The sequence below is a fragment of the Megalobrama amblycephala genome, linkage group LG14 (genome assembly GCF_018812025.1).
Source record: "Megalobrama amblycephala isolate DHTTF-2021 linkage group LG14, ASM1881202v1, whole genome shotgun sequence".
NCBI classification, from domain to species: domain Eukaryota; kingdom Metazoa; phylum Chordata; class Actinopteri; order Cypriniformes; family Xenocyprididae; genus Megalobrama; species Megalobrama amblycephala.
Window position 1 is genome coordinate 32,004,015 of NC_063057.1, and position 26,195 is coordinate 32,030,209.

The window sequence follows — 26,195 nt, forward strand, 5'->3', positions numbered from 1 at the left end:
ATCAGCAGACGCTCAGCGCTCATGTACCCAGCCGAGAGCAGCCTTACCTCGGCTAGTCCTTCTAACGTTTGCCACTGGCTCCGTTTTGGCTGAGGGCAACGTGACGTTTCATAACTTTATATATGGCTATTTAACTTTTGTATCCTAGTAAAGCGCTGATTTTATACGCTTGACTGAATTGGTTGCTTTATTTCTTATTGTATATTCTTATACCTTTTATAATGGCTATTATTGAACATTAAATCTGACATTTAACAAAGAGACAGGGTTGTGTTTTATGTTATAGCCAATTTCATTATAGTGAAGATAATCAGAGTATGCACAAATAGTATTGTTTAATATTTTTGAAATATATACGAAAAGAGGCAGGGTTGTTTAATATTTTGTTTTGTTATAAATTTAAGCATACATTGCAGATAATCAATCACTCGTTGCCTGAGGCTAATATGTTTTTGTTTGTTTTTTAAATAAAACGAAAAGGGGCAGAGTGGTGTTTTATTACACATTTCGTTTAATTGTTGGCTAAAAGATACATGCAGAGATAACCGGAGAAGCCAGAGAGAGCTGAGTGATGTTATCAAGTACGCTGCTGTTCCATTTGCAGAATCACCGTACTTGTGTTCTCCCGTCCACAGGAGTTCGTTCTCCTGAGTTGAACTTGCCAAGTCCGAACCACCAAGGACGCGAGTCCGAACTTTGTGAAAGTCCAATCCCTCCAGGATTTCGCAGGACTTTTTTCTGATTTCTGCGGCCTTAAATGACTGAGCTTTTCTCAATATTTGCGGCATTTCTTGTGTAGTTTGTTTGTGCTGCACAGTCAATATTCTTCTAACATTTTTATTACTTTTCTGAGCTCAAGAACCACTGGGCTCTGTAATTTTAAAAAGGAGAACACTGATAATAACTTAAAATATAATTTCAACATTTTATTTCATATGTAACACCAAATAAAACAAACAAACAAACAAAAAAGATAAAATGTTACATTGCAGTGTTTCCCACAGGATTTTGTAAAACTATGGGGGCATGGCTGTCATTTAGAAGGTTTTGTATATTTTATTAATCAATTTTGTATATTTTATGTATCAAATATGATACAACTGGAACATTTATTTGTTCATCTATCAATCATCATTGTATGCATATTGCATTGCATTGTGCTTTGCCCCCCACAATAAAAATTATAGAGCTTTCATCATAAAACTAATCATATCTTCTTACCAAGACATATGAGATATGGTGACAAATTATATTTATATGCATTTTATGTAAGTAATATGCTGTACTGTTATACAGATCTCATTGATTTACATTTTTTTAATAAATAACAACTACAACAAACTTCGATTTTTGGCCAGTTTTGGCCTCTGAATAAATTTAAGCTGTTTTCCCCCTCCATACTCTAACCATATCATACTATATGGGCCATAAAATCCTGGTGTATCAAATATACTGTATGACAAAACATAAAGCACATGCAAACCTCTTTTATAATTTGTCTAAAGGTTAAAAAAACCCTGTTCTGTTTAAAAAAATATATATATATTTTCTGACTATTATTTCAAGCTTTACAGAGATGATTAGTATTTTTATAATACAACAAAAAAGAACCTTAAATGTAACTTGGCCTACTATTGAAGAATACACAAAATGTATAAATCAAACAAATATTTCAAACAGATTAAAGTGCAAAAGAACATAAGTTATAAAGCACAAATGTAAACAATCAGTACAGATGTCAGAAAGCAGTTGCCTGCTGTTTTTACAGGTGTAATACATTATCATTCAGCGTCTCCTTCACTTGTTCCATCTGGCTCCTCGTCCATTTTGGGGCTGTTTACAGAGTGCGCGAGCTTCTTTTATGCAACATACAGACACTGTTGATAAACTGAACCGATTGATGAAAACGATTTCACTCAAAGTGTGCACGCTTGTGTATGTGTGTGTGGACTGCTTAGTAATCCTGAAGAAATTGATTAGCTTGTTTAGGGTTGGAGTTAAACTCTGCAGGACAGCGGCTCTCAAGACCCGAACTTGCCTAACCCTGACCTAACATATTACTGGTTTGTAGGGAAAATATTCATGAGGAAATATGAGGAAAATAAAATACCACAAAAGTGTTTATTTACTGTTTTATTTATTTATTTTAGGATGAAGAGATACAGATCAAGGACCAGTAACAAGATAAACTTAAAAAGGTATTATTTAACATTTTAGATTTACTACTTTAACAAAATAAATTTTGAGTCACATGTGATATTCATGGGTCCTGTCTGTCTCTGTGCTGAAACTCTTTATACAAACTTACATGTATAGACAGATCAGAACTTATGAACTTCTTATTGAGTCCATCTACCATCTACCTGCTGCTGGATGACAAACACAAAGGTTTCCAACAGCAGCAGTATACATACTAAAGCCTTCATTCTTCACTGATGTTTGTTTCCAGCTCTTGCTCTGTCATCCTCACAGCCTCTCATGTTCATTTTATAGTGTCCTGATTTACTGTGTTTCGTACTTGATTTATATTGCTTCAGATAAATAAGTAGTTCAAGTTAATTGTTAATCAAAATTAATGGAATTTTCCAGCCTCAGTAGTTGTTAATTTGTCCATTGATAATATTTATGGCACTATGTTGATGTCATATGTGCTGCTGTAGAGATGAGGCGAATACAATCCACAATCGTATGGGCTTTATTTACAAAACAGGAACAGAATGACAGCTTCACACACACTAAGCAAATAATATAACAGATAAGGAGTGCAGGGAGTGAGTCCAACTTAAAGGGAGTGCTGACGAGGACAGACAGGTGCTGGGAATCTGGGGAGATGGCGGGAAGACTGATAAAGGAAAGTGCAGACAGGTGTGGAGAACAGGAGGTCTCCAGGGTGGGTCTAGGACCTCGGGCCGTCATGGTGGGTCAGGAGTCCTAGGCGGCCACGGCAGGTCAGGAGCTGTGGGCGGCTGTGACGGGTCAGGGGCCGTAGGCGGCCATGACAGGTCTAGAGCTGATGGCAGCCATGGCGGGTCTGGAGCTGAGGGCCGCCATGGCAGGTCTCCAGTCCCACCCACATGTTGCCCACCCACGGGTACACTGCCCCCACCCAAAAAAAATTCTTCGAGAGACTCAGGGGGGCTGGAAGGGCTCGTGGCATGACGTGTTCCCGTGGGCTGGTGTGGGCTCGTGGACAACTTTGCATGGAGAGGGCTCGGCAATGCATGGAGCGGGCTCATTGAGGCCTGGAGCAGGCTCGGTGAGGCCTGGAGAGGGCTCGGTGAGGCCTGGAGAGGGCTCGGTGAGGCCTGGAGCGGGCTCGGTGAGGCCTGGAGCGGGCTCGGTGAGGCCTGGAGAGGGCTCGGTGAGGCCTGGAGCGGGCTCGGTGAGGCCTGGAGCGGGCTCGGTGAGGCCTGGAGAGGGCTCGGTGAGGCCTGGAGCGGGCTCGGTGAGGCCTGGAGAGGGCTCGGTGGGGTCTGGAGCGGGCTCGGTGAGGCCTGGAGCGGGCTCGGTGAGGCCTGGAGCGGGCTCGGTGAGGCCTGGAGAGGGCTCGGTGAGGCCTGGAGCGGGCTCGTGGAAGCCTGGAGTGGGCACGTGGAAACCTGGAGTGGGCTAGTGGAAGGTTGGAGCGGGCTCGTGAAAGGCTAGTGCAGGCTCATGTAAGTATGGAGCAGGTTCGTGGAAGCATGGATCGTGAAAGAGGGAACTTGGAGTAATTTCAGTCTAAAAGTCTATCAACCATTCTTCTTCCACAATTATTGGCATTTTGGGCTGCTTGGCGTTATAAAACTCAGGAGACTGGGGCTGCACGGAGGCAGAAAACTCAGGAGACTGGGGTTGTATAACGGCCTTCTTTCTTTTCCTTCTCGGCCATTTAGGCCCAGCGGAGGATCTTTCTTCGGCCTTCTGAGGTTTTGGGTCCAGCAGGACACCAGGGGAATGCCCACTGGAGGAGCAGGTGTAGGAAAGCGCGATTGGTGTACTGGTCAGGCCGCCTGTGTTTCTGGGGAGACTGGACGAGGATCACAAGACTTATCAAGAACCTCCTCAATGACAAACTCATAAAAATTTAGAAACAAAATAAGATTAATTGGTTCGACTAGGGAAAAATAACAGGCAGGTTTCCTCATCCAATAACAATTAAGCGAGCGACCATCCTGCCAGAACCCACAAAGGTGATCCGACGCTGTAGCTGGCTTTAGAGGCACAGGAGACACAGGGATCTCGGAGATGAAGAATAAGCCCATCTTGAAATGTAGATTTCCAGCGTGTAGGTCTATTATTCTGTTATATGTGCTGCTGTAGAGATTAGGTGAATATGGAAATCCACAATCGTATGGGCTTTATTTACAAAACAGGAACAGAACGACAGCTTCACACACACTAAGCAAACAATATAACAGACAAGGAGTGCAGGGAGTGAGTCCAACTTAAAGGGAGTGCTGACGAGGACAGACAGGTGCTGGGAATCCGGGGAGATGGCGGGAAGACTGATAAAGGGAAGTGCAGACAGGTGTGGAGAACAGGAGGATACTGGGAACTGGAGTCCAGGAAGGCGTGAATGTAACAGTTTATCTGAACAGTAAATAACTTTTTTAATTTCATAATAATAATATGATACAATAATAATAATAAATGATAGAGATTGTCACACCACGTTCTGTTATACATGTTTATATTTTACAGTAGTTACCAGGTTTATGTTGTTATGACAAAAAAGAAAGAAAGAAACACTGGTTGTAAATGTACACAAACAAAATTAGTAAGTGACTTTTGCACACATAATGTTTAAGGCTTGTGGCTATACTATTGAAACAGTGTGTATTTTAATGTTTACTGCTTTGCCTATTTACTTCTATTGTAAGTTCCTGACATTTTTTTAACTAAAGAAAGAGTTGACATTTATTTCTGTGGTGACTGATATCATACCACAAATGTTGCTGATGGACTTACATCATTAAATGTAATAATTAACCTGATATACAACTTTTCACATGAACAAATGACATAGATTTTGGGGAAGTAGATATATTCACTCATGACAATGTTTACATTGACTTGTTTTACAGTATCATAATGTAAGTTGTGTTTTTACCTTTGTTAATTATTACTTACTCAGGTTCTGTCAGAGTCCAGGCACTTTAGTATACTTCTATAAAGTGTATTTTTCATGGAAATAATATACTTTGAAAGAAGTTTCAGCATTCCTTCAGATTCAACACACTATGTCACTGTGTGTTTTTGCATTGTCTGCTTTATCATTTTCTTATGAAGAAGCCACACACGAGGTTAATTTGTGTCTTATGTTAACAGTCCTGTTTAATGCTCAGAGTGACTTGCTGGGCATGTTAGCACCTAGCGATTTGAATATGCTTATTGAATTTATGCTGCAGCAGTAAGCAGACAACGTAGTTGCATGAGGATACAGGAATAAGCTTTGCTGACATCTTCAAAGTGAAATAGGCTTTTGCTTTTGTATTTGCATATCAAACGGAGCTACAGCAATCCTAGTTTTGTACAGCAGCAGCATGTCTAACAAATTCAAATTGCAATTGAATATCAACAGCAACAGAGCGCTAGTTGACATAACGTTAGACACTTTCTTGCTAAAGATGTGTCGGCTAATGAATCGATCATACAGTGACATTATCGTGATTAAATGCAAACAATGTATTCACTTATTAACATATGAAGCACGCGAGCAGAGATTCCCCTTTTTAAACTTTATTTTAACAATAAGCATTTTGCAGAAAGATGGTGGCATGCCTGAGAAATAAATACACTCATTTTGTAATAACAGCACTGCCTGTTGAATTTATAATTAAGAGGTCACAACGCCATGATCAAGCTGACAAAATAATAATATTGCAGTAATTTTGAAACGAAATAAAATGTGATCTGTTTGACTCACTGTGCTTTAAACTGCACTAACTAGCCGAAAACCATGCAAACATTTAGACACAATTAAAGCTGACATGATTGCGAGTGTTGACACACCTACGAACACTAGTTTCAATCGGTTCACTATGGGAGAATCCTGCGATTTAAACTCCTATATGATAATCTATGTCAGCGGCCGAGTTCGATTAGATTAGATTTCAATTAGATTATCAATTAGATTTCAATAGTAGTAGTAAAATTTATATAAAGCATGTTTATTTGTAGCCAACTACGCCACAGGGTTTAAACTAAAACCCCAGGAAAAATATAGAACTCACTAGCCTACAGGTTCTTTTTTACAGGGATGGAACAGTGGAAAACATCATCCGAAGAAAAGCTCAAACAGAGACTTTTATTACAATCAATTGAATCAAAAAGGAGAAAAAAAGAAGGAAAAGAAAACAAACACTAAAGTTCCAAACTCGGTAGACAGTCCAGCTTCAAATCAGCCTCTGATCTGAACCACCAACTCATCCACCTTTATTCGTCTGCAGGACGCTGTGCACTCACATGGCCATAGGCCGTCTCACCACATGCAACACACTCACTGCTAGACGCCGGCACAAATTTGACTCTCTCGCTCGTTCTCTCGTCGACCAGTTTCCAGATACAACCACATGGTGTTGCCCCCTTACCCTTTCCACCGTGGTACTTGCTCTCTTGTGTCCCAGTCACAGCTGTCCTTTTATAAGGGAACGTATTTACGTGCCAACTCAACGTCCATCACCAATTAGATCATTTGATGTAATTAGAAGAACAGAGGTGTGGCTTAGGGAATACTGCTTGGAAAACAAAGAAAAACACCACAATCCACACAAAAAAAGAATGCACAGCAGTTCCATGTGAACACATGCATAAATATAAAAAATCCACACATTTTACCCCTCACAACATAAACATTAATATTTTTTACTATATTTGAGCAAGCAGTTCTGTTAGATGGAAAATAATGGTCTCTAAATTGATTCTTGAACAACGCACACACTTGTCAACATGAGAAATAATCTAACCATTTGCAATACAGATATTTAGTATAAAGTTGATTATTTGTCATTGTAAACCTCTGAGGTTTTTGTACAGTATTGGATAGTAATTACTCAAGAGTTACTACATCCTTCTAAAGGAACTATGTAAGGCCCGCCCAATCGGCCCAATGGCGGTTTCCCACAGGATGAGGAAGGTTTCTTGCACGTTCCGTCTTTTCAGCGTGGCAAAGTAGTTTAATTCCAAGTAATCTTTTATCTGACTCCATGTTATTATGACCTCGAATTTAGTTTAGAATGTCAAATGATTATTGGTCATTTGTATAATAATTTGGCTTTACATTTGAATATTCTATTTAACTCTTTACACTTATTATACTCGTTCATTCGGTTCTCAGTGTCGCACAGGGTCCTCGCACTGGCCATTCATTAATATGCAGGCCCACGATCACAAACTCGCCAGTCTTGGTCACTAGACAGAGGTAATTGACTATACTAATAGAGTGCCGCTCTCATGCTTGCTTTCTCTAAAAGTATTTGGTTTAGTCCCCCATAGATCTGTATACACTTGAATTAAAGTAACACTAACTCTAGTCAGAAGTCATAACACTACTACAGGTAAGCCGACCAATATTACTTCTCTTATAGTAGCTTTGGTTTGGTTATGCCATGGTTTCCCATGTACACTTAGCTAGAGTAACATTACAATAAACAGAGGTAAGGCTCACCCTATTTAGGTTGGTCGATCAACATTTTGTTGTCCTAAACGGAAATTCCATTTTAGCCTTTACAGTCTAAGTACACTTGAACTAATGCCAAGGGTTAGTCTGAGCTCTAAAATCACAGTTGGTGTGCCCTCTGCTCCACTCAACTGGACTTTAGTCCGTTACTAACCTGACGCAGATTTGCGGTAACAATGGATACATCATAATCTACTGAAGTCAATAATTTGAGAGTAAGTCAGAATACAATCAAATGTGACAATTTATTAGTCAGGTAAATGTATCATGCCAATTACATAATCAATTCAAAGGTGATCAATATAAAACATCAAATGCTCAGAAATAGAGTAAGATGCATACCTGACATGAAAAATACACATTGCTGAGTGTCCTGGACGCAATGTGGGCTTCATCTGAATACAGAGTCGCCCCGAGCCTTTTGCAACATTTCTTTAAATACTCAGACCAACCCCCAATGTGGGGCATGAACTTACAATCAGAATTTGCATTTACTAGGGCCACAGACCTAAGGGGTTCGCACCTTGCTGTGGAACAGGAGGTAGTTTGGATGAAAGACCCTGGGAAAGGGGCACACCCACAGTTGCAACCAAAGTATCTGTAAACTCTTAAAACCTTTAATACCTTTGGTTTACTTCCATGTAGACGAGACCATTGTACCAGTTGCACTGAGACATTTCAAACGATACCAAACATTGTATAGCATTCTTTGATGATTGTTCACATTAAACCAGATAGATTTTGGGTGAATTGTAGGTCATCTCTGCATGTAGAGAGAAGAGATGAGGGAAGAGGGTGAAGGAAGTGAAATGTAGATTAAGGCAAATGCTGAGGTGTGATTGACTCAGTGTGATTGCGTCTTGGAAAGGGATGCTAATTTTGCAAGAGAGAGTTCAAATGTTAATTTACTTTGTTTTCTCAAAGAGTAGACCTTTCTTGGTCCAGGCACTCTGGCATCAGTCTTACAACTACTTCTTATTTGGATCAGTATTCTAAAGTGAAGATCATGGTAACCCACTAGTAATTACTTAAGTGTTACCAAATATATCATAAGGAATTACTGTACAAAAACATCAAAAGTTTACAAAGACTTCAGTAGGTACTAAAGAGTTATCATGTTTTTCACTTTAGAATACTGATCCAAATAATTAGTAATTCCTTCTTAAGTATTTGGTAATACTTCAGTCATTACTAGTGGGTTACCATGAACTTCACTTTAGAATTAATTATACATTATGCATTATTCTCATTAATTACGAACATGTATATAGTAGTTCTTAGTAGTTCTCTGGGAGGTATGAAAAAACAGTAGTTACTGATCAGCTAATAGTGAACTACCACCTTCAACTGAGCACTATTACTTACTAATTCATTAATCAGAGTTTATTGTTAGTTAATAGTAGTTACTAGAGCGTTAATAATGCATTACTTATTTGTTTGTGTAGTTATTTATTAATGAAGGATCAGTATTCTAAAGTGTTACCAACAAACAGAGTTTGATAAAAGCACAGATACACACCATCAGTCATCATGACTCACAAACACACACTGATCTCACTGTCTATATGAGGATTCATTACACACATTTATTCTGACATGATATTTCACTGACAGAAGTTCAGCTGTAGTATTACAGTTTTTCCCAATAGATTTGACACATTTCTCCAAACTTGGATAACTGTTCTCAAAGGTTAACACTTTCATTAATTTCACATAAATTGCAAATCATTTGAATCATTTTCTCAAAACACTACGCACATAGTTCTCCAATGTTTTCATTATACATCCAATCAAAACAATAAATCAGGTAAAAATTATCACAGCTTTTTTAAAAATTGGCTTTACACAATTCTCAAACATTTATGTACCATTTGTCCAAACACAATAAACAAAACTCTGGAATTTGTCATATTATCAAATGCACTTTGTATGTTTTCAATTGGCCCCAAACTGATAACTGCTTTGTTACAGTTTTTCTCGATTGCTTAAACACTATAACCAGGCTTTTGAACTAAAATTTCAAAACCATAATGCCATTTATCAAAAAGCACACCCATTTCCCTAAACTATAAACACTATTCCCCTGTTTTGACACATGAATCAGATTTGGTAAATTGTCACTGCAAAACTCTACACACAAATCCCTTCATTTCTCATTGCCTACACCATGTTGTCATTTAGAAAGCACCAGCATTCAATATTTTTCACTCAAGTCAGCATAGCTTGAGCTCAATTAGCACACAGTTACCCACGTGGAAACACTAAGAGTGAAATTTATCACACACCAATCAGAACCTTCAATAGAGAGATAAAAGAGCCCGAGTCAGTTCATTCAGTTTTGGAAAAATGGATTCTGAGAGATGTGATTGAAAAGGTTGAGGACACCAGAGAGGAAGAGGAGGATGAGCAAGAGCAGTAAGGAGTGGAGGAAGAGATAAAGGAGGAGGATGAGGTGCAAGGAGACAAGGAGCCTCAGATGAAATTCGTGCCTCTAGTTGACCATGTCCTTGTCCATAGTATGTCTATGAGGGAGGCTGGGCAATGAGTTCACCCAAACTTAAGTTCCTTCACCATCGCCTCGATCATAAGGATCTTCAGAGAGGAAAACAGGTAGGTGTACCTCAGTGTACTCTACTGTAACTTCTGAGTGCTGTACTCTGTTACAACACATGCATCAAAGTGCCTTACATACAGATAGAGTTTCTGTCTGCTTCCATTTTGTAAAAAGGATGTGTTACAGTTACAGTAATCAGTACTTTGTGTTTTTGTAGGACACAGATGATGGAATGGAAGAAGCCTGACTAGACATTTCAGTTGAGGCGTGCCAGTGGTAGCCTGACTACGTCAGACTTCCTACTTCCGCTCAATTTCATTTCGCTTCTGTACTCAGTCTGATACAGCGTCAGAGCTTTCTGTTTGCCACCGGTCTGGAAACAGCCGGGCCAATCAACGAACAGAGGGCGGGCTGAGAGCCGTGACGTAGATGCTAAGCACCGAGTTTTACATTGTAGGTTAGAGAAATCGAAAACCGAAACGACCGCGGAAATGGGAAACGAGACACGGGATGCAATTCGCTCTGTTATGGAGAACATTCAACTCTTTTTCAAACTGAAGCCAGAACAAGAAGAGTGTTTGATAAACATTTTAAGTCTTTAAATCTTTAAACAGATTTGAGTTCGATGCATGATGTCTGTGCTTCGATGCGGCTGTACAGGCGCATAACATACGTCATAACTAAACGTATCTGATTGGCTTACGGGTAACCAATGATTTTAAACTTCAGACAAGCGCCCCCTAGCGAGAGAGAAAACACTTCTCTATTATGCCATTCCAGACTCTGTCTACGAAACAAAGTGAAGTAGCAGAGTCTGGTATTACCAGGCTATGCCAGTGGTGGATCAGGCATGCAAGAGGATTTTCCACCCACTGCCTGGATAGGGCCAGTGCAGCCTGAGGAGATTCTCTGGCATGTCCCAGACCAAAGATGTGATGCTGGGGCAGAATATTTGTTGTTGTTGATTGGTGGAGGGCATTGGTTTAGTGGAAAGAGCAGGGTATGGGGGAAATTGTAGATTCAGCCAGTGGCACAACTGCAAATATGGCTTTTTTATTTTTTGTATTTCATATGAATTGACAAGGTAATACCATTAAGTCTGATAATGCGACATCCAGAGGAAATCAATAGATCATTGTGGCAGAGTGAAAATTTTTGTAGATCTCTCTCAAATACTGATAAAAACGGTTAATTTCAAGTATGGGTAGGTTGGTACACTTTCTATGTCAGGTGGTATAATACAGTATTTCACAATTGCTAAAACACTAAACCCCATTCTCTGAACCCAATGCTCAGTGGCTTAAACCCATTTGTCGAATCAGTCACTTTGTAGGCAAAACCTTAAACAAGTTCAGGTAGTTAAGACACTGTTTGCAAATCTCATCCACTCTTTTTGCAAAACTCTAAACACATTCTTACTCACTAAAACACATTTTGCACTGTGTTGCAAAATGGTAAATACATGTGGCAAAAGTTAAACACAACTACAACACAGTTGTCATCCTTTAAACACAATGACTCAAAATTATTCACACTTATTTCTAATGAAGTGATCAAATCAACTGTATAAATATAGGTCAGTTCAGAGTGCACAGGTGACACAGGTGCTGAATGATGATACCAACAATAGATGGAAACAATCTGAAAAGTAGAGGAGGAAGAGTATGTGTAAGAGGATGATGAGGAGAAAGAGCAAGGGGTGTGGAGACAAGGCTGTCAAGGCTGGATCCGGCACAGGTTTTTCCCTTTGCCTGGCAAGAGACGACATTGCCTGTGATGTGGAAAATGTTCTCAACGATATTCAATAATATTCAACAATATTATTGATCTGACAGTACTGACATTATAGGATGAGAACTGAACTAAGCTAGCCTAGATGATGACATCACTGTTTTCTGCAGAACTGCTTTATAGAGGAAAATAATTACAGTAATTTACATAATAATTGATGGTCTTTACAATGTAAGTGAATCAACACTGAACTGACTTCAGCTGAACAATGACACTATTTTCTTTTAGAGCTGTACAGCCAAAATGAACCCTCTTTGCATTACTGATCATCATGTACCTGTTATCACTGTAAAGCTGCTTTGACTATACTATACTATACTATACTATACTAGACTAGACTAGACTAGACTAGTATCTGTTTAGTATAAATTGCAATTGAAATAAAGGTGACTTGATTTGATTTAGGCCGGACCCAACATGAAGACGTGATGCTGAAGCAGAATGAATCTCTCACTGACTCTGAACTTTGTTTTTTTTGTGTGTGTTTGTGTGTGTGTGTGTACTGTATCATGCTTTTCATTTAGAGTTTTCTTTGACCTTTTAGTCATTTGCATTTAGACTGCTGTATGTTTGCAGTATGTAAGTACTGTATATACAGACATTCAATAGTATATAATATTGAATATAATACTGTACTTGCAGTACATACAGTATACTTTAAATTCACATTACTTGTGATTTCTATACATTTTATGTAATGGCAAAATGTGTTTACTGTGTTACAATATACTTTTTTTTCTGTAACCTCATGTTCTGGATGTTGTGTTTTCCATTTGTTAATGTAGTGTCTAATGAATGATCTGTATGTGTTTATATTTTGCTTAATGTGTGTATGATCTGAAAGCTTTGTTTGATTTTGCCATAAGAGTCAGAGGTTTTGTGAAATTAGTTTGAAGATTGGATTTGTGTTTAATGTTTTGAGAAAATGAGTGATGGTTTCAAGAAATGTGTTTTAGCAATTGTGAAATACTGTAATATAATATATATTTACAAACATTTTGTTGTACCACCTGACGAAAGAAAAAAGGGAAAAACTGAATTTAAACACATTGTTCAAGCTTTATTTGTCAATGACCCATATAACGAAACCTGTTGGACAAACATTACAATAAACATGTATTTTCTTTAGTGTATTTCTACATCCACAGCTGAAAATGCTCTAAAATCAATAGACAATACACCTGTAGTTTTTACTTAATAAATGCATTACTAGAAAAAATGCAGTGCTTTATTTTGCATTAAAGTTGAACTGTTTGGCTGAGGTAAGAGTGTGTTTAGATCACTGTGTTAACTGTTTTGAGAGCAGTTACATTACTTTGGAGAAATGTGTCAAATGGATGTCATGTAATGAAGAGAAAATAAGAGACTCTATAACATCTCACTGTTACTGATTTATCATGAGCTCAAAGCATTATGGGTAGAATCTCTCTACAGTCTATTCTGATTCATCAACACAGTTTCACCAATGATCCATACTCAACAGTAAACCCAGGATAGAGCGGTTGAGTGAATGTGGTCTGGACTGTGTGGATGAGGATCATTGTGTCTCCAGAGACGCTGTAGAAGGACAGAGTTCCTGCACTGTGATCCACATACACTCCTATTCTACTGCTGATGGGCTTTACAGGCAGTTTAGTCACTATGTGATTGTGTATGAATGAGTAACTGGAGGAAGAGCAGAACAAACTCCAGGACTGATCATTATATCCAAACCAACACTCATTACCACGTCCTTTCCTGCTGATGCTCTTATATGACACTGATATAAAAACACCAAACACACCAAACACATCACCACTCCACTCAATCTCCCAGTAACAGCTTCGATCACACACACTCTCTCTACACAACACCTGAATACAATAATCAAATCTATCTGGATGATCAGGATACGGCTGAAGCTCTGTGTTAGTGACAGTAATCACTCTGTTCCCCTTAGACAGACGGAGGCGTTTATTCACAGTGTTCAGATCCAGAGTGAACTGATGGGAATCTGATGGAGATAAAACACATCAGAATCAGGAATTATGAATCTGATCTTTTATTGTATCTGAACTCTTCATGTTCAATATATCATCAGTGTCTCAGTACAGTTTACCAGATATCCTGTACAAATCATCATTTACATGATCAACTATAAAACTCTTCTTGTCATGTTTTCTTTCTCCTTCTACAGGAAGAACATGAACACACTCAGTTAGTTTTTCTGCTTGTTTTCTTAGTGACTTACATTGTAGGAAGTTGTTCCTGGTCCTGGGAGCAATCTTGGTGAAAGTGGCTGTGGAAATCAACAGACATGAAGAGTGTGATTATCATGTCAAGAGAAAATCATCCCTGCATCCGTTCCATTTCTGATATGATCTTCTACATGATATTAGATGATGGAGGATTATTTCTGAGAGCAAATGAATCTCCAGGACTTTACCTCTGTCAGAAATCTTCTTGAGCTGCTCTTTGCAGAAATCCTCCAGTTTGTCTCTCAGTTGATGGACAGATTCTCTCAAGACATCAAAAGAGGAGAGAGAACTGAAGGGATCGTCATCTACGTCTGTAGAGTCAGGAGGAGCTGAGAGAGACTGGAAACTCTACAGAAAACAGAAATCAAAGATCATCACCTCCACACTTCAGACAATAACCTGCACTACTGTCAGATTTGAGCAGCTCTTGTTGATCTTTAGTAACTCTCCTCAATCCAGCACTTTCACTGCATTAGCTTCATTCTTCTCATATTCATTATATCTGTCATGAACTTGGCCTCTGTGGCTCCCTCACCCGAGTACTTTCCTGGACTACATTTCCCATAACCCCGTACCTGGGCACACACACCTGATCCCCATCACCCGGACTATTTAAGCAGACACACACATCCACCCATTGCGAAGCCTTGTTTTGCCCCGGCTGACACTACTGAGTGTTTTCCTTGTTTATTGTTATTCTGTGTATGACCTTGGACTGTTTTCTACCCTTGTGTTTGCTTGCTGCCTGCTCTGTGATTTACCTGACTGTTTCCTGGATTACTCTGGCTTGCCTGCCGCCTGCCCTGACCCTTTGCCTGATCCTGTTTATGATAATGCTTTGCCTTGGACACTGTTATTGCTGGTATTTGACCCCGCTGGTATTTGTACAACTACGATTGTTTATAATAAAGCTGCATATGGATCCCATCGAGTCTGCTGCCTCGTTACAATATCGTTTTAGAGCTATAAGTTCTAGTGTTTGACACTATACGGTGCACAGCATAAATGAGTACACCCTCTCTGAACAAATACAAAAGATGCATTTTATTTATGATCACAAATACAATTCATGGAAAGATGGCAAAACTAAAATGTATTAAACATATACATGATAAAAACTGAGAAATATATGTCATATGTCATGGGGGGGGGGGGCAGCAAGCCAAGTTTGTTTTACCACTAACCATTCAGACTGAATGGGCATGCAAACTTGTAAAATGGGGAGTGTTGCTCAACTCGTCTCTACAGAATCCCCCACAGGTGCTCAAGAGTGTTAAAATTGAGTGCTATACATGACAGCATTGATAAAGCACAACTCCCTCACACCTTCAGCACTCATACATCCCTATATAAGAGCTTTACTACCACTGAACTTTACTGTAGGAACCAGGCACTTCTCACTGTACTCCTCCTCTAGCAGCACCATAACATTTTGGATGCTGTTAGATCCAAAATGATTGATTTGGTCTCATGAGACCAGAGTATTGATTCCCAGAATCTATATTTTGTAAATATGGGCTTTGGAAATGGCTAACTGACTTTATTGTGCTTTGGCTACAGTAGGTAGTTCCAGTGAGAACAACAACCATGCATGCCATTTCTGCAGGCTGCATCTTACTCTGTGAGATAAACAGTCACTCTTTTCATAGCTTTTGCTGACTCTGAAATACTCGCTTGGTATTTCTCCTGCTCTTTGTCTAGCAAAAAAATCCCTCATCACTAAATGAAAGCTTAAAATGAAGGCCTGATTATTTCAGAGGCCTTGTCACAAGTCCATTTTTTTTTTTTTAATTTCTGTGTTACTTTTGCTATATTTTCACACTTAAAAAAATGATTTGGTAATCCTCTTGTACCACTGTTCTCTTTTGTGCTAAGAAATAAGTCTCCTGACAGTTCTCTCCCAAGTGGTTCCATTTTTGTCTGTATAAAGTCTGAGAATGATTCAGTGAGCTATATAACACTTTTAATTGTCAAGAAATTACTTCTCTTTAAATGTTTTAGTTCAACATACTTACCTGTTGATCAAACATTGCCTTAAACTTACATCAGAGTTTTTTTATTTTGTTTTATTTTGTAACTTTTAGGAGGGTGTACTCATTTTTTGCTACACAACATTTTATCACCTTGATAAGAAAATATTATTTTCATGAATAATTTTGACATGCTTCTTTGGTAATTGATTAAGCAGACTTGCTGGAACATTATATCTCTAAAGAACCCTAACATGTCTTCTAAGTAATTGAGTAATTGCTGACTTTCAGAAGTTTCAGAGGGGGTGTACTAATTTATACTGTGCACTGTATGTGAACTTTCTACGAAAACACTTGATTAATAAGTGAAGTTTTAATCTGTTGCTGTCTGGAAGCTCAATATATTTTTCAGAAAAAATGTTTCCTAAGAGATTTCCAGAGCTGAAATGCATTTGTAAGTGCATCTCTTTCAAAAGAAGATGATCAGATGAGAGTCTGACTGATGATGACATAGTAACTGAACACACAGATCAACACTTCAGTCAATGGCTCATTCTGCTCTCATGAAATGTTTCTCTGTGAGTCTCTTGCTCAAGTCCACTATGATCCTGTTCTTCTAGATCTCTGTTACCTGCAGGAAATGGATGTGATCCTGTGTGTGTGAAAGCTGCTCCAGCTCAGCGTCTCTCCTCCTCAGATCATTGATCTCCTGCTCCAGTCGCTCCAGTCGTCCTTCAGCTCGACTCACTGCAGTCTTTTCCTGATCTCTGATCCGCTGTGTGGCCTCAGAGCGGCTTCTCTCAATGGAGCGGATGAGCTCAGTGAAGATCCTCTCACTGTCCTCCACTGCTGTCTGTGCAGAGCGCTGTTAGGACACACATCACAATCACACAGTGGCTTCAGTGAGTCCTGACTGAGCTTTCTCAAACTTCTCTTCTTCTCCAGACTCACCTTATGAGACTCCACAGCCTCTCTCAGCTGCTGAAGATTTTTCTCTCTCTGCTGGATCCTCTGCTGAAACGACCTCTGCGTCTCCTTCAGCTGGTGCTAAAGGACAAACCAATGATAATAGAAACATCTAATAAATCATAAAGGAAACAGATATGAATTCAGTATCAGTGAAGTATTGAGATGTAAATTCTTTCATTGTTTACTCATTTACATTTAGTCATTTAGCAGATGTTTTTCTCAAAAGTGACTTACAAATAAGAATAGTAGAAGCAATCAAATCAACATGAGCGCAACAGTATGCAAGTGCAGTGTCAAGTCCCATTTCATCCAGCAAAGTGTTCGTAACAAGGATTTTTTTAATAGATGGAGAGAATAGAAATAGAAAAAAGAAAAAAGTGCTAATATTACTGTGTCAAGTGTTGACGAAAAAGATATGTCTTTAGCAGTTTTTTGAAAATGGCTAAAGACTCATTCCAGAGGCAGGTCATTCCACCAGCAGGGAACAGACCAGGAGAAGGTCAGTGAGAGTTATTTTGTGCCCCTTTGTGATGGCACCACAAGGGGCTGTTCACTTGCAGAACACAAGCTTCAGGAGGGCGCATAAGTCTGAAGTAGTAAGTTTAGATATAGTGGTGCAGAGCCAGTGATTGTTCTGTAGGCACACATCAGAGCCTTGAATTGGATGCAAGCAGCTATTGGCAGCCAATGCAGACTGATGAAGAGAGGTGAGACATGCGCTCTCTTCGGTTCGTTAAAGACCAGTCTTGCTGCAGCATTCTGGATCAGTTGTAGAGGCTTGACAGTGCATGCTGGAAGGCCAGCCAAAAGAGCATTACAATAGTCCAGTCTGGATAGAAGAGCTTGGACAAGAATTTGTGTGGAATGCTCCAATAGGAAGGGTCTAATCTTCCTAATGTTCTATAAGGCAAATCTGCAGAACCGGGCCGTTGTAACAATATGATATGTGAAGCTTAAATGATAATCCATCACCACTCCAAGGTTCCTGACTGTTCTGGAAGGAGTAATGGTTGACGAACCAAGTTGAATGAAGAGGTTGTGATGAAGTGTTGGGTTGGCACCGACCACAAACAGTGCCGTTATTGCAAGCTTGAGTTGAAGGTGGTGGTCCTTCATCCAAGCAGAAATGGCTGTCAGGTTGTCAACCGTCGGGTCATCTGGTTGGAATGAGAGGTAGAGTTGTGCATCATCAGCATAACAGTGATAGGAAAAACCATGTTCCTGAATGACAGATCCTAGTGATGACATGTAGATGGAGAAGAGAAGTGGTCCAAGCACTGAGCCCCGAAGTACCCCAGTAGCAAGATGATGTGACTTGGACACCTCACCTCTCCAAGATACCCTGAAGAACCAACTTGAGAGGTAAGACTTGAACCACTGGAGTGCAGTTCCTGAGATGCCCTTCGACATGAGGGTTGACAGGAGGATCTGGTGGTTAACTGTGTCAAAAGCAGAAGTCAGATCCAGCAAGATGAGTACTGATGATATTGAAGTTGCTCGTGCCAGTCTCAGGGCTTCAGTAACTGAGAGCAAGGCAGTCTCAGTTGAGTGGCCACTCTTGAAGCCAGACTTGTTGTTGTCAAGGAGGTTGTTCTGTGTGAGATAAGTAGACAGTTGGTTGAACACAACTCTCTCAAGTGTTTTTGCAATGAATGGAAAAAGGGATTTAGAGTGGGTTTCTTAAGCAGTGGGGTAATCCTAGCCCGCTTAAATGCTGTGGGAAATGTACTAATGTGAAGAGAAGTATTAATAATGTGAGTCAAGTCAAGTCACCTTTATTTATATAGTGCTTTTTACAATGTAGATTGTGTCAAAGCAGCTTTACATTGATAACTAGTACATTATTTTGGCTGCAAAGCAGCTCTTAAAGAACAGTGTCAATTCAGGCAGATCAAAGCACTGTTGAATATCAAATGTCAAGTGAGTGAGTGCAGGTAGAATTGAGAAGGAGATGGCCTGAAGAAGATGAGTGGGAATAGGGTCAAGCGGACAGGTAGTAGGGTGATTGGAAAGGATGAGTTCGGAAACTTCTACCTCCGAGAGTGAAGAGAAGGATGATGTTTACTCATCCTCATGTCTTTCCAAACTTCTGATTTTCTCTTTCATAACAGAAAAGAAGATATTCTGAAGAATGTCTCTGTTTCTAGAGCCCAAATCAAATATGGACACGTCAATAACATCAGACCTCACTGGCTCATGCATGTCACATGACTACACATGCCACCATATTTGATTTTTCTTATCGCTTCAGAAGACTTAGATTACCTTCCTTGGAGTTGTATGAATTTCTTTTATGCTACCCTAATGTCCTTTTTGAAAATTGAAATTTTTGGACCCTGTTGACTTTTAATATACGGACAGATGAGAGATTCCTTAAAATACCTTCTTTTGTGTTCCTCAGAAAAAAGAAAGTCATACCAGTTTTGAATAACAGAAGTAAATGATTAATGTTCATTTTTTGGGTGAACTACTGGTTTAAAGGGGTCCTTTATGCTTTTTTCGTTCTTGTTCATCTTTCTTTAGTTTGTAATGTTACTGTTTGAGCATGAAAAAGCTCTGCAAAGTTACAAAGTCCCTTCAGCTGGAGTTATTCACTATATCAATGCGCATTTCTGAACTCCCTGAAACACCTTCATTGTAGTCTTGAGTTTTCTTTCAGGAACGAACATGTCACAATATCCCTGAATTAATTAATTAATTAATTAATTAATTAATTAATTAATTACTGCCCAAGGCATATGCAAAATAAAGGGTCAAGGCCCGGTTGAGTTAGTTCGTAGTGTGTTGTTGTCATGTTCAAGAAACACTGTTTTTTCCACCCTGGATCTAAACCAGACCAGATTTTTTGGCCTTCCTAATGCAGACCAACTTGATGGTTAAAATGTACTTTTAACACTCCTCCTCAGCAGTATACAACCTCAATCTTTTGTTGAGTTCGATGCAGGTCAGATGTTGTAAATTAAGTTACAAACGTAGATTCGGGAGGAGTCTAATTATTCAGTCCTGTCAATCATCATTATGAGCGTATATAAGCAGCAGTCATTGAGACAATTATTCTGGCATCCCTCAACCTCCACATCACTGTTTATGGTAAACTACATTACATTTTTGACATGCACACTATAAGCAGAGGATCAAACACAGCAGACTGTGGCCGGCCTACCAATCAGAGCAGACTGCGATTTTCAGAAGGCGGGTTATAAAGGTTTTCTATTATGCCTCTTTATCCAAGATGTAAATTACAGTATCTCACAGAAGTGAGTACACCCCTCACATTTTTGTAAATATTTTATTATATCTTTTCATGTGACAACATTGAAGAAATGACACTTTGCTACAATGTAAATTAGTGAGTGTACAGCTTGTAAATTTGCTTACCCCTCAAAATAACTCAACACACAGACATTAATGTCTAAACCGCTGGCCACAAAAGTGAGTACATTCCTAAGTGAAAATGTCCAAATTGGGCCCAATTAGCCATTTTCTCTCCCCAGTGTCATGTGACTCGTTAGTGTTACAAGGTCTCAGGTGTGAATGGGGAGCAGGTGTGTTAAATTTGATGTTATCGCTCTCACTCTCACATACTGGTCACTGGAAGTTCAACATGGCACCTCATGGCAAAGAACTCTCTGAGGATCTGAAAAAAAGAATTGTTGCTCTACATAAAGATGGCGTAGGCTATAAGAAGATTGCCAAGACTCTGAAACTGAGCTGCAGCACGGTGGCCAAGACTATACAGCAGTTTATCAGGACAGGTTCCTCTCAGAACAGGCCTTGCCATGGTCGACCAAAGAAGTTGAGTGCTCAGCATCATATCCAGAGGTTGTGTTTGGGAAACAGACGTATGAGTGCTGCCAGCATTGCTGCAGAGGTTAAAGGGGTGGGGGGTCAGCCTTTCAGTGCTCAGACCATACGCCGCACACTGCATCAAATTGGTCTGCATGGCTGTCGTCCCAGAAGGAAGCCTCTTCTAAAGATGATGCACAAGAAAGCCCGCAAACAGTTTGCTGAAGACAAGCAGACTAAGGACATGGATTACTGGGAACCATGTCATGTGGTCTGATGAGACCAAGATAAACTTACAGTATTTGGTTGTGTGTGTCTTGTGTGTCTTGCCTACAGTCAAGCATGGTGGTGGGAGTGTCATGGTCTGGTGCTGCATGATTGCTGCCGGCACTGGGGAGCTACAGTTCATTGAGGGAACCATGAATGCCAACATGTACTGTGACATACTGTAGCAGAGCATGATCCAACATATTGGATTCCAACATGATAACGACCCAAAACACGCCTCCAAGACGACCACTGCCTTGCTAAAGAAGCTTAACCCAAGAGAGTTAAGGCAGTGCTGGAAAATAATGGTGGCCACACAAAATTTTGACACTTTGAATATTGACACTTTGGGCCCAATTTGGACATTTTCACTTAGGGGTGTACTGGTAACACTTTACAATATTGGTGCACTAATATGCATCAATTCATGCTTAACTAATGCATAGATAATCATGTGTTAATGTATGACTCATGAAGAACTAAACCATTAATTAATGATTACTGCATCAGCAACTAATAAAGAGTCTATATGATTAATAGATTTAAGTTATATATGAATTGCTATTAATTAAATGTGTCATAATGTATTAATTCCTTAATAACATATTTTATTAACTAAAAGTGTAAATTAATGTGTTAACTACCACAATGGGTTGAAGAAATGTACTTCAACTTCCAGTTGTCTGCTTTAATTAATCATTAACTAATGATTTGAAAATGTATCATTATGTTGTGACTTTACTTGCTGAGGCACACGACTAACTAATTGTTAAGTAATATGTCATTTATGGGTTTTGACAGTTGCACATGCAGTAAGTGTAATGTCAGAGAATGTGTTTGAAGGATGGGTCAGTTGGGCTGCACACAAATATCAGCACGCCAGAATCTGAAATACTGACCACTGTTACACTGTGTTTAAACTGGACGTGACCATTATCAAGAGCTGTCAACACTGGACATGACAGGTCACTACAAGTCCATTTGTCCTTCATAACAGAAGTGACGTTTTGTTGTGTTGTGTTGCGTCGTCCCACCTCCAGCGTAGCATCACTATCATTGATTATAATGGGTTCTATTGTCTTTGCTCGGTCTTGACACAGTGTTATGAAATAGCATTGCCCCGCCACATGTTCTCAGTGTTCCACCTTTGAATCCTAGACCTCAAGCTTAACCTGACATATTCCTGTCCCATGAACAACAAGGTTCTGGATGTGGCAGTTTATCTGGTACAGTGGAATCACGGTTGTAGATGGTTGGAAATTGAAACTAATGGCTTAGCGTGGATGTCAAAACCATAATGACATATTACTTAACAATTAGTTAATAGTCATGTGCCTCAACAAGTAAAGTCATAACATAATGATACATTTGCAAATAATTAGCTATTGATTAATTAAAGCAGACAATTTGAAGTTGAAGTACATGGCTTCAAACCATTGTGGTAATTAACATATTAACTTACACTATTAGTTAATAAAATATGTTATTAAAGAATTAATACATTATGACACATTTAATTAATAACAATTCATATATAACTTAATCTATGAATCATATAAACTCTATTAGTTGCTGATGCAGTAATCATTAATTAATGGTTTAGTTCTTCATCAGTCATACATTAACACATGATTATCTGTGCATTAGTTAATCATGAATTAATGCATATTAGTGCACCCGTATTGTAAAGTGTTACCGGTGTACTCACTTTTGTGGCCAGCGGTTTAGACATTAATAGCTGTGTGTTGAGTTATTTTGAGAGGACAGCAAATTTACACTGGTATACAAGCTGTACACTCACTACCTTACTTTGTAGCAAAATGTCATTTCTTCAGTGTTGTCACATGAAAAGATATAATAAAATATTTACAAAAATGTGCGGGGTGTACTCACTTCTGTGAGATACCGTAAGTCTCAGGTGTCCCCAGAATGTGTCTGTGAAGTTTCAGCTCAAAATACCTCACAGATCATTTATTATACCATGTTGTAAATGCTCATTTTTAAGTGCTAGCAAAAACATGCTGTTTTTGTGCATGTGTCTTTAAATGTAAATGAACTGCTGCTCCCCGCCCCCATCTTCCCCCAGGTTTCCTTATGTTCCCATTCAGTCAGTCACGTTCGACGTTACGTCGATACTGACGTAATGGGGTCTCGCTAGGGAGCCCAATCACCTCCAAGGATACAAAACAAGCCAATGGGAATTGGCCTGTGAGATTTACATGCCGGGCCCCTCCCCCGGCATCCGGGTATAATAGGGCCGGCATACTCACCTTCATTCATACTTTTGCTTCGGAGCCGATCACATCGGATCTGCTCACTTCACCTCTAAAGGAAGAGTGAATTTCTAAGGAGAGCAAAAACAGCAATTATAATTGCTACAAGGACACGGTCCTACAACAGCAATTTTAATTGCTACCTTTGTTGTTTTTGTTCCGGTGGCCTGCTCGAGTCTCTCCAGCTGGTGGGAAGGCACATTCAGCGGTGGGGGTGACGACGCGCTGCCCACAGGACGGTGCTACGCCCATCCCTGGGTGCTTCGGCTGGTGAGGTATACTGAAAGAGCAAGCACGGGCGATCAGCGTCTTTTTCAAGATGGCTTTTCGTCCGTGTGTTTCTGGATGCGGTCGTTTCCTGACCTCTTCTGACGGCCACGATCACTGCCTCACGTGTCTGGGTAGACCGCACGCTGAGTCGGCGCTCGTGGATGGTACATGCCCTCACTGCGAGGGCATGTCCATGTTGGTGTTGAGATCGCGTCTCTCCTTCTTTAACACGGAAGTGAGAGGCCCCTCTGTCACTACCCCGGTGCCGGTGGCTGTAGCGGCCACCGGCCAGGTTAGTGCTCTGGGAGATCTGAGGATCACAGTGGGGGCCACTTCGTCGGGTCCGTCCCCACGAACCTCCTACTCCTCAACAACACCATGTGCCGTTGAGATGCCGCCTGCTGTCGCGGGGCCCTCTTCGGGGGTGCCCCACGTCACTTTCGGTGCTCCGGAAGAGGATCGGATGTCGATCGCTGCATCGGGGAGTGGGTTGAACGGCTCAGAGTCCGACGATGACTCCGAGCTTCCGCCCTCAGGGGCGGTTGCTCAGTCGGAGGCGGACTCTGAGTTAACAGCCATGCTTGCCCGGGCCGCCGCGGGCATCGGGCTCGAGTGGAACCCTCCACCGTGTCCCGAGCGCTCGCGGCTGGATGACTGGTTTCTGGGTCGGGCCGTAGCGCTCAGCCGCGTCCCGCCCCAGTGCCGTTCTTCCCGGAGGTGCATGAGGAGCTCCAGAAGACCTGGTTGGCACCTCACACTGCCAGACTGCGGTCTTCTGCCTCCTCCACTCTCACTACCCTCGATGGAGGAGCCGCCAAGGGATACGTGGACATCCCGCAGGTGGAACGTGCGATTGCGGTGCACTTGTGCCCGCAGTCCGCGGCCACCTGGCGGAATCGTCCGCGGCTCCCGTCCAAGGCGGGTAAGACCACGGCCGCTCTCGCTGCCAAGGCTTACTCTGCTGCTGGACAGGCGGCTTCTGCCCTGCACGCCATGGCTATTCTGCAGGTCCATCAGGCTAAAGCCCTGAAGGACCTGCACGAGGGTAGTGCTGAACCAGGGTTGCTTCAAGAGCTGCGCGCCGCGACCGACCTCGCCCTCCGGGCGACGAAGGTCACGGCACGCGCCCTGGGTCAAACGATGTCCACCCTGGTGGTCCAGGAACGGCATCTTTGGTTGGACCTGGCTGAGATGAGGGAAGTCGACAAAGCTCGCTTTCTTGACGCCCCCATCTCCCAGGCCGGCCTCTTCGGCGACACCGTCGAGGACTTTGCCCAGCAGTTCTCGGCGGTGCAGAAGCAGACGGAGGCCATCAAGCACATCCTGCCCAGGCGTGATGATGCCACCAATCCGCCTCGGGCTGTGCCTCCGTCTGCTCCTCGCCGAGGGCGTCCCCCTGCGGCTCAGGCTCCTGTGAGGTCGGAACCCTCCCATCCTCCTCGAGCCACCCGCAGGAAGGCTACGCCCCCGCCCAGACCGCCAAACCGCCTTCTAAAAAGAAGAAGAAGGCGAAGAAGCGGCCCTGAGACGGGAGACCCGGAGGTTTTGGATGCTGCTCGGGAGACGGTGACCGCACCGCTCCCTCCCCCGGGACAGGGCCCGGGGGAAAATCCTGTGTTGTTTTTTTCTGTTCCGCCGCTGGCCGCAAGCTTCTGCTCCCTCTCTCTCAGCCGCTCCTTCCTTCGCCACGGGCAGGGTCTTGGCGCCCCGGGAACGCACTGCCTTCCCACGCCACCCTGCCCACCATGAGCCACGTGAGTGGACCCCACTCACAGCCCCGACTTCGGGACGCACTGCCTCCCGAGTTGGGCCACAGTGCTCCGTGCTGCCCCCCCGTGGGTACTTCTGTTGTCCGGATGGTTCCACTCGTACGGAGCTTGGGGGCGTGGCTACGCCTTCCCAACCCGTCCCGTTGGCTCCTCCGGACAATCAGACTCGGCTACGCGATTCAGTTCGCCAGGCGTCCCCCCAGGTTCAGCGGCGTTCTGTTCACCTCGGTGACAGGGCCCAACGCCTCTGTCCTGCGGGCGGAGATTGCGGTTCTTTTGGCGAAGGACGCAATAGAGCCTGTCCCTCAAGCCGAGATGAAGTCTGGGTTTTACAGCCCTTACTTCATAGTACCCAAGAAAGGCGGGGGCTTACGGCCGATCCTGGATCTGCGTGTCTTGAACCGGGCCCTTCACAAGCTCCCGTTCAAGATGCTCACCGTGAAACGCATTCTCACGTGCGTTCACGCCCGGGATTGGTTTGCAGCTATAGACCTGAAGGACGCGTACTTTCATGTCTCGATCCTCCCTCGACACAGACCGTTCCTACGGTTTGCGTTCGAGGGGCGGGCATATCAGTACAAGGTCCTACCCTTCGGGCTGTCCCTGTCTCCTCGCGTCTTTACCAAAGTCGTAGAGGGGGCCCTTGCCC

At 41.6% G+C, this 26,195-nt stretch overlaps 1 protein-coding gene across 1 annotated transcript in view; it reads right to left on the reverse strand.

Moving 5' to 3' along the window:
- Positions 1–13,192: 13,192 nt before the first annotated feature.
- LOC125246195 (tripartite motif-containing protein 16-like) overlaps positions 13,193–26,195 on the reverse strand; it is a 29,484-nt gene continuing 16,481 nt past the window's right edge. The window contains exons 2-6 of the mRNA XM_048157122.1: positions 17,164–17,259; positions 16,844–17,077; positions 14,431–14,590; positions 14,236–14,283; positions 13,193–13,998 (exon numbers count right to left, since the gene is read on the reverse strand). Of these exons, the coding sequence (XP_048013079.1) occupies positions 13,454–13,998; positions 14,236–14,283; positions 14,431–14,590; positions 16,844–17,077; positions 17,164–17,259 (1,083 nt within the window). The 3' untranslated portion in view covers positions 13,193–13,453. The remainder of the gene's footprint in view (positions 13,999–14,235; positions 14,284–14,430; positions 14,591–16,843; positions 17,078–17,163; positions 17,260–26,195) is intronic.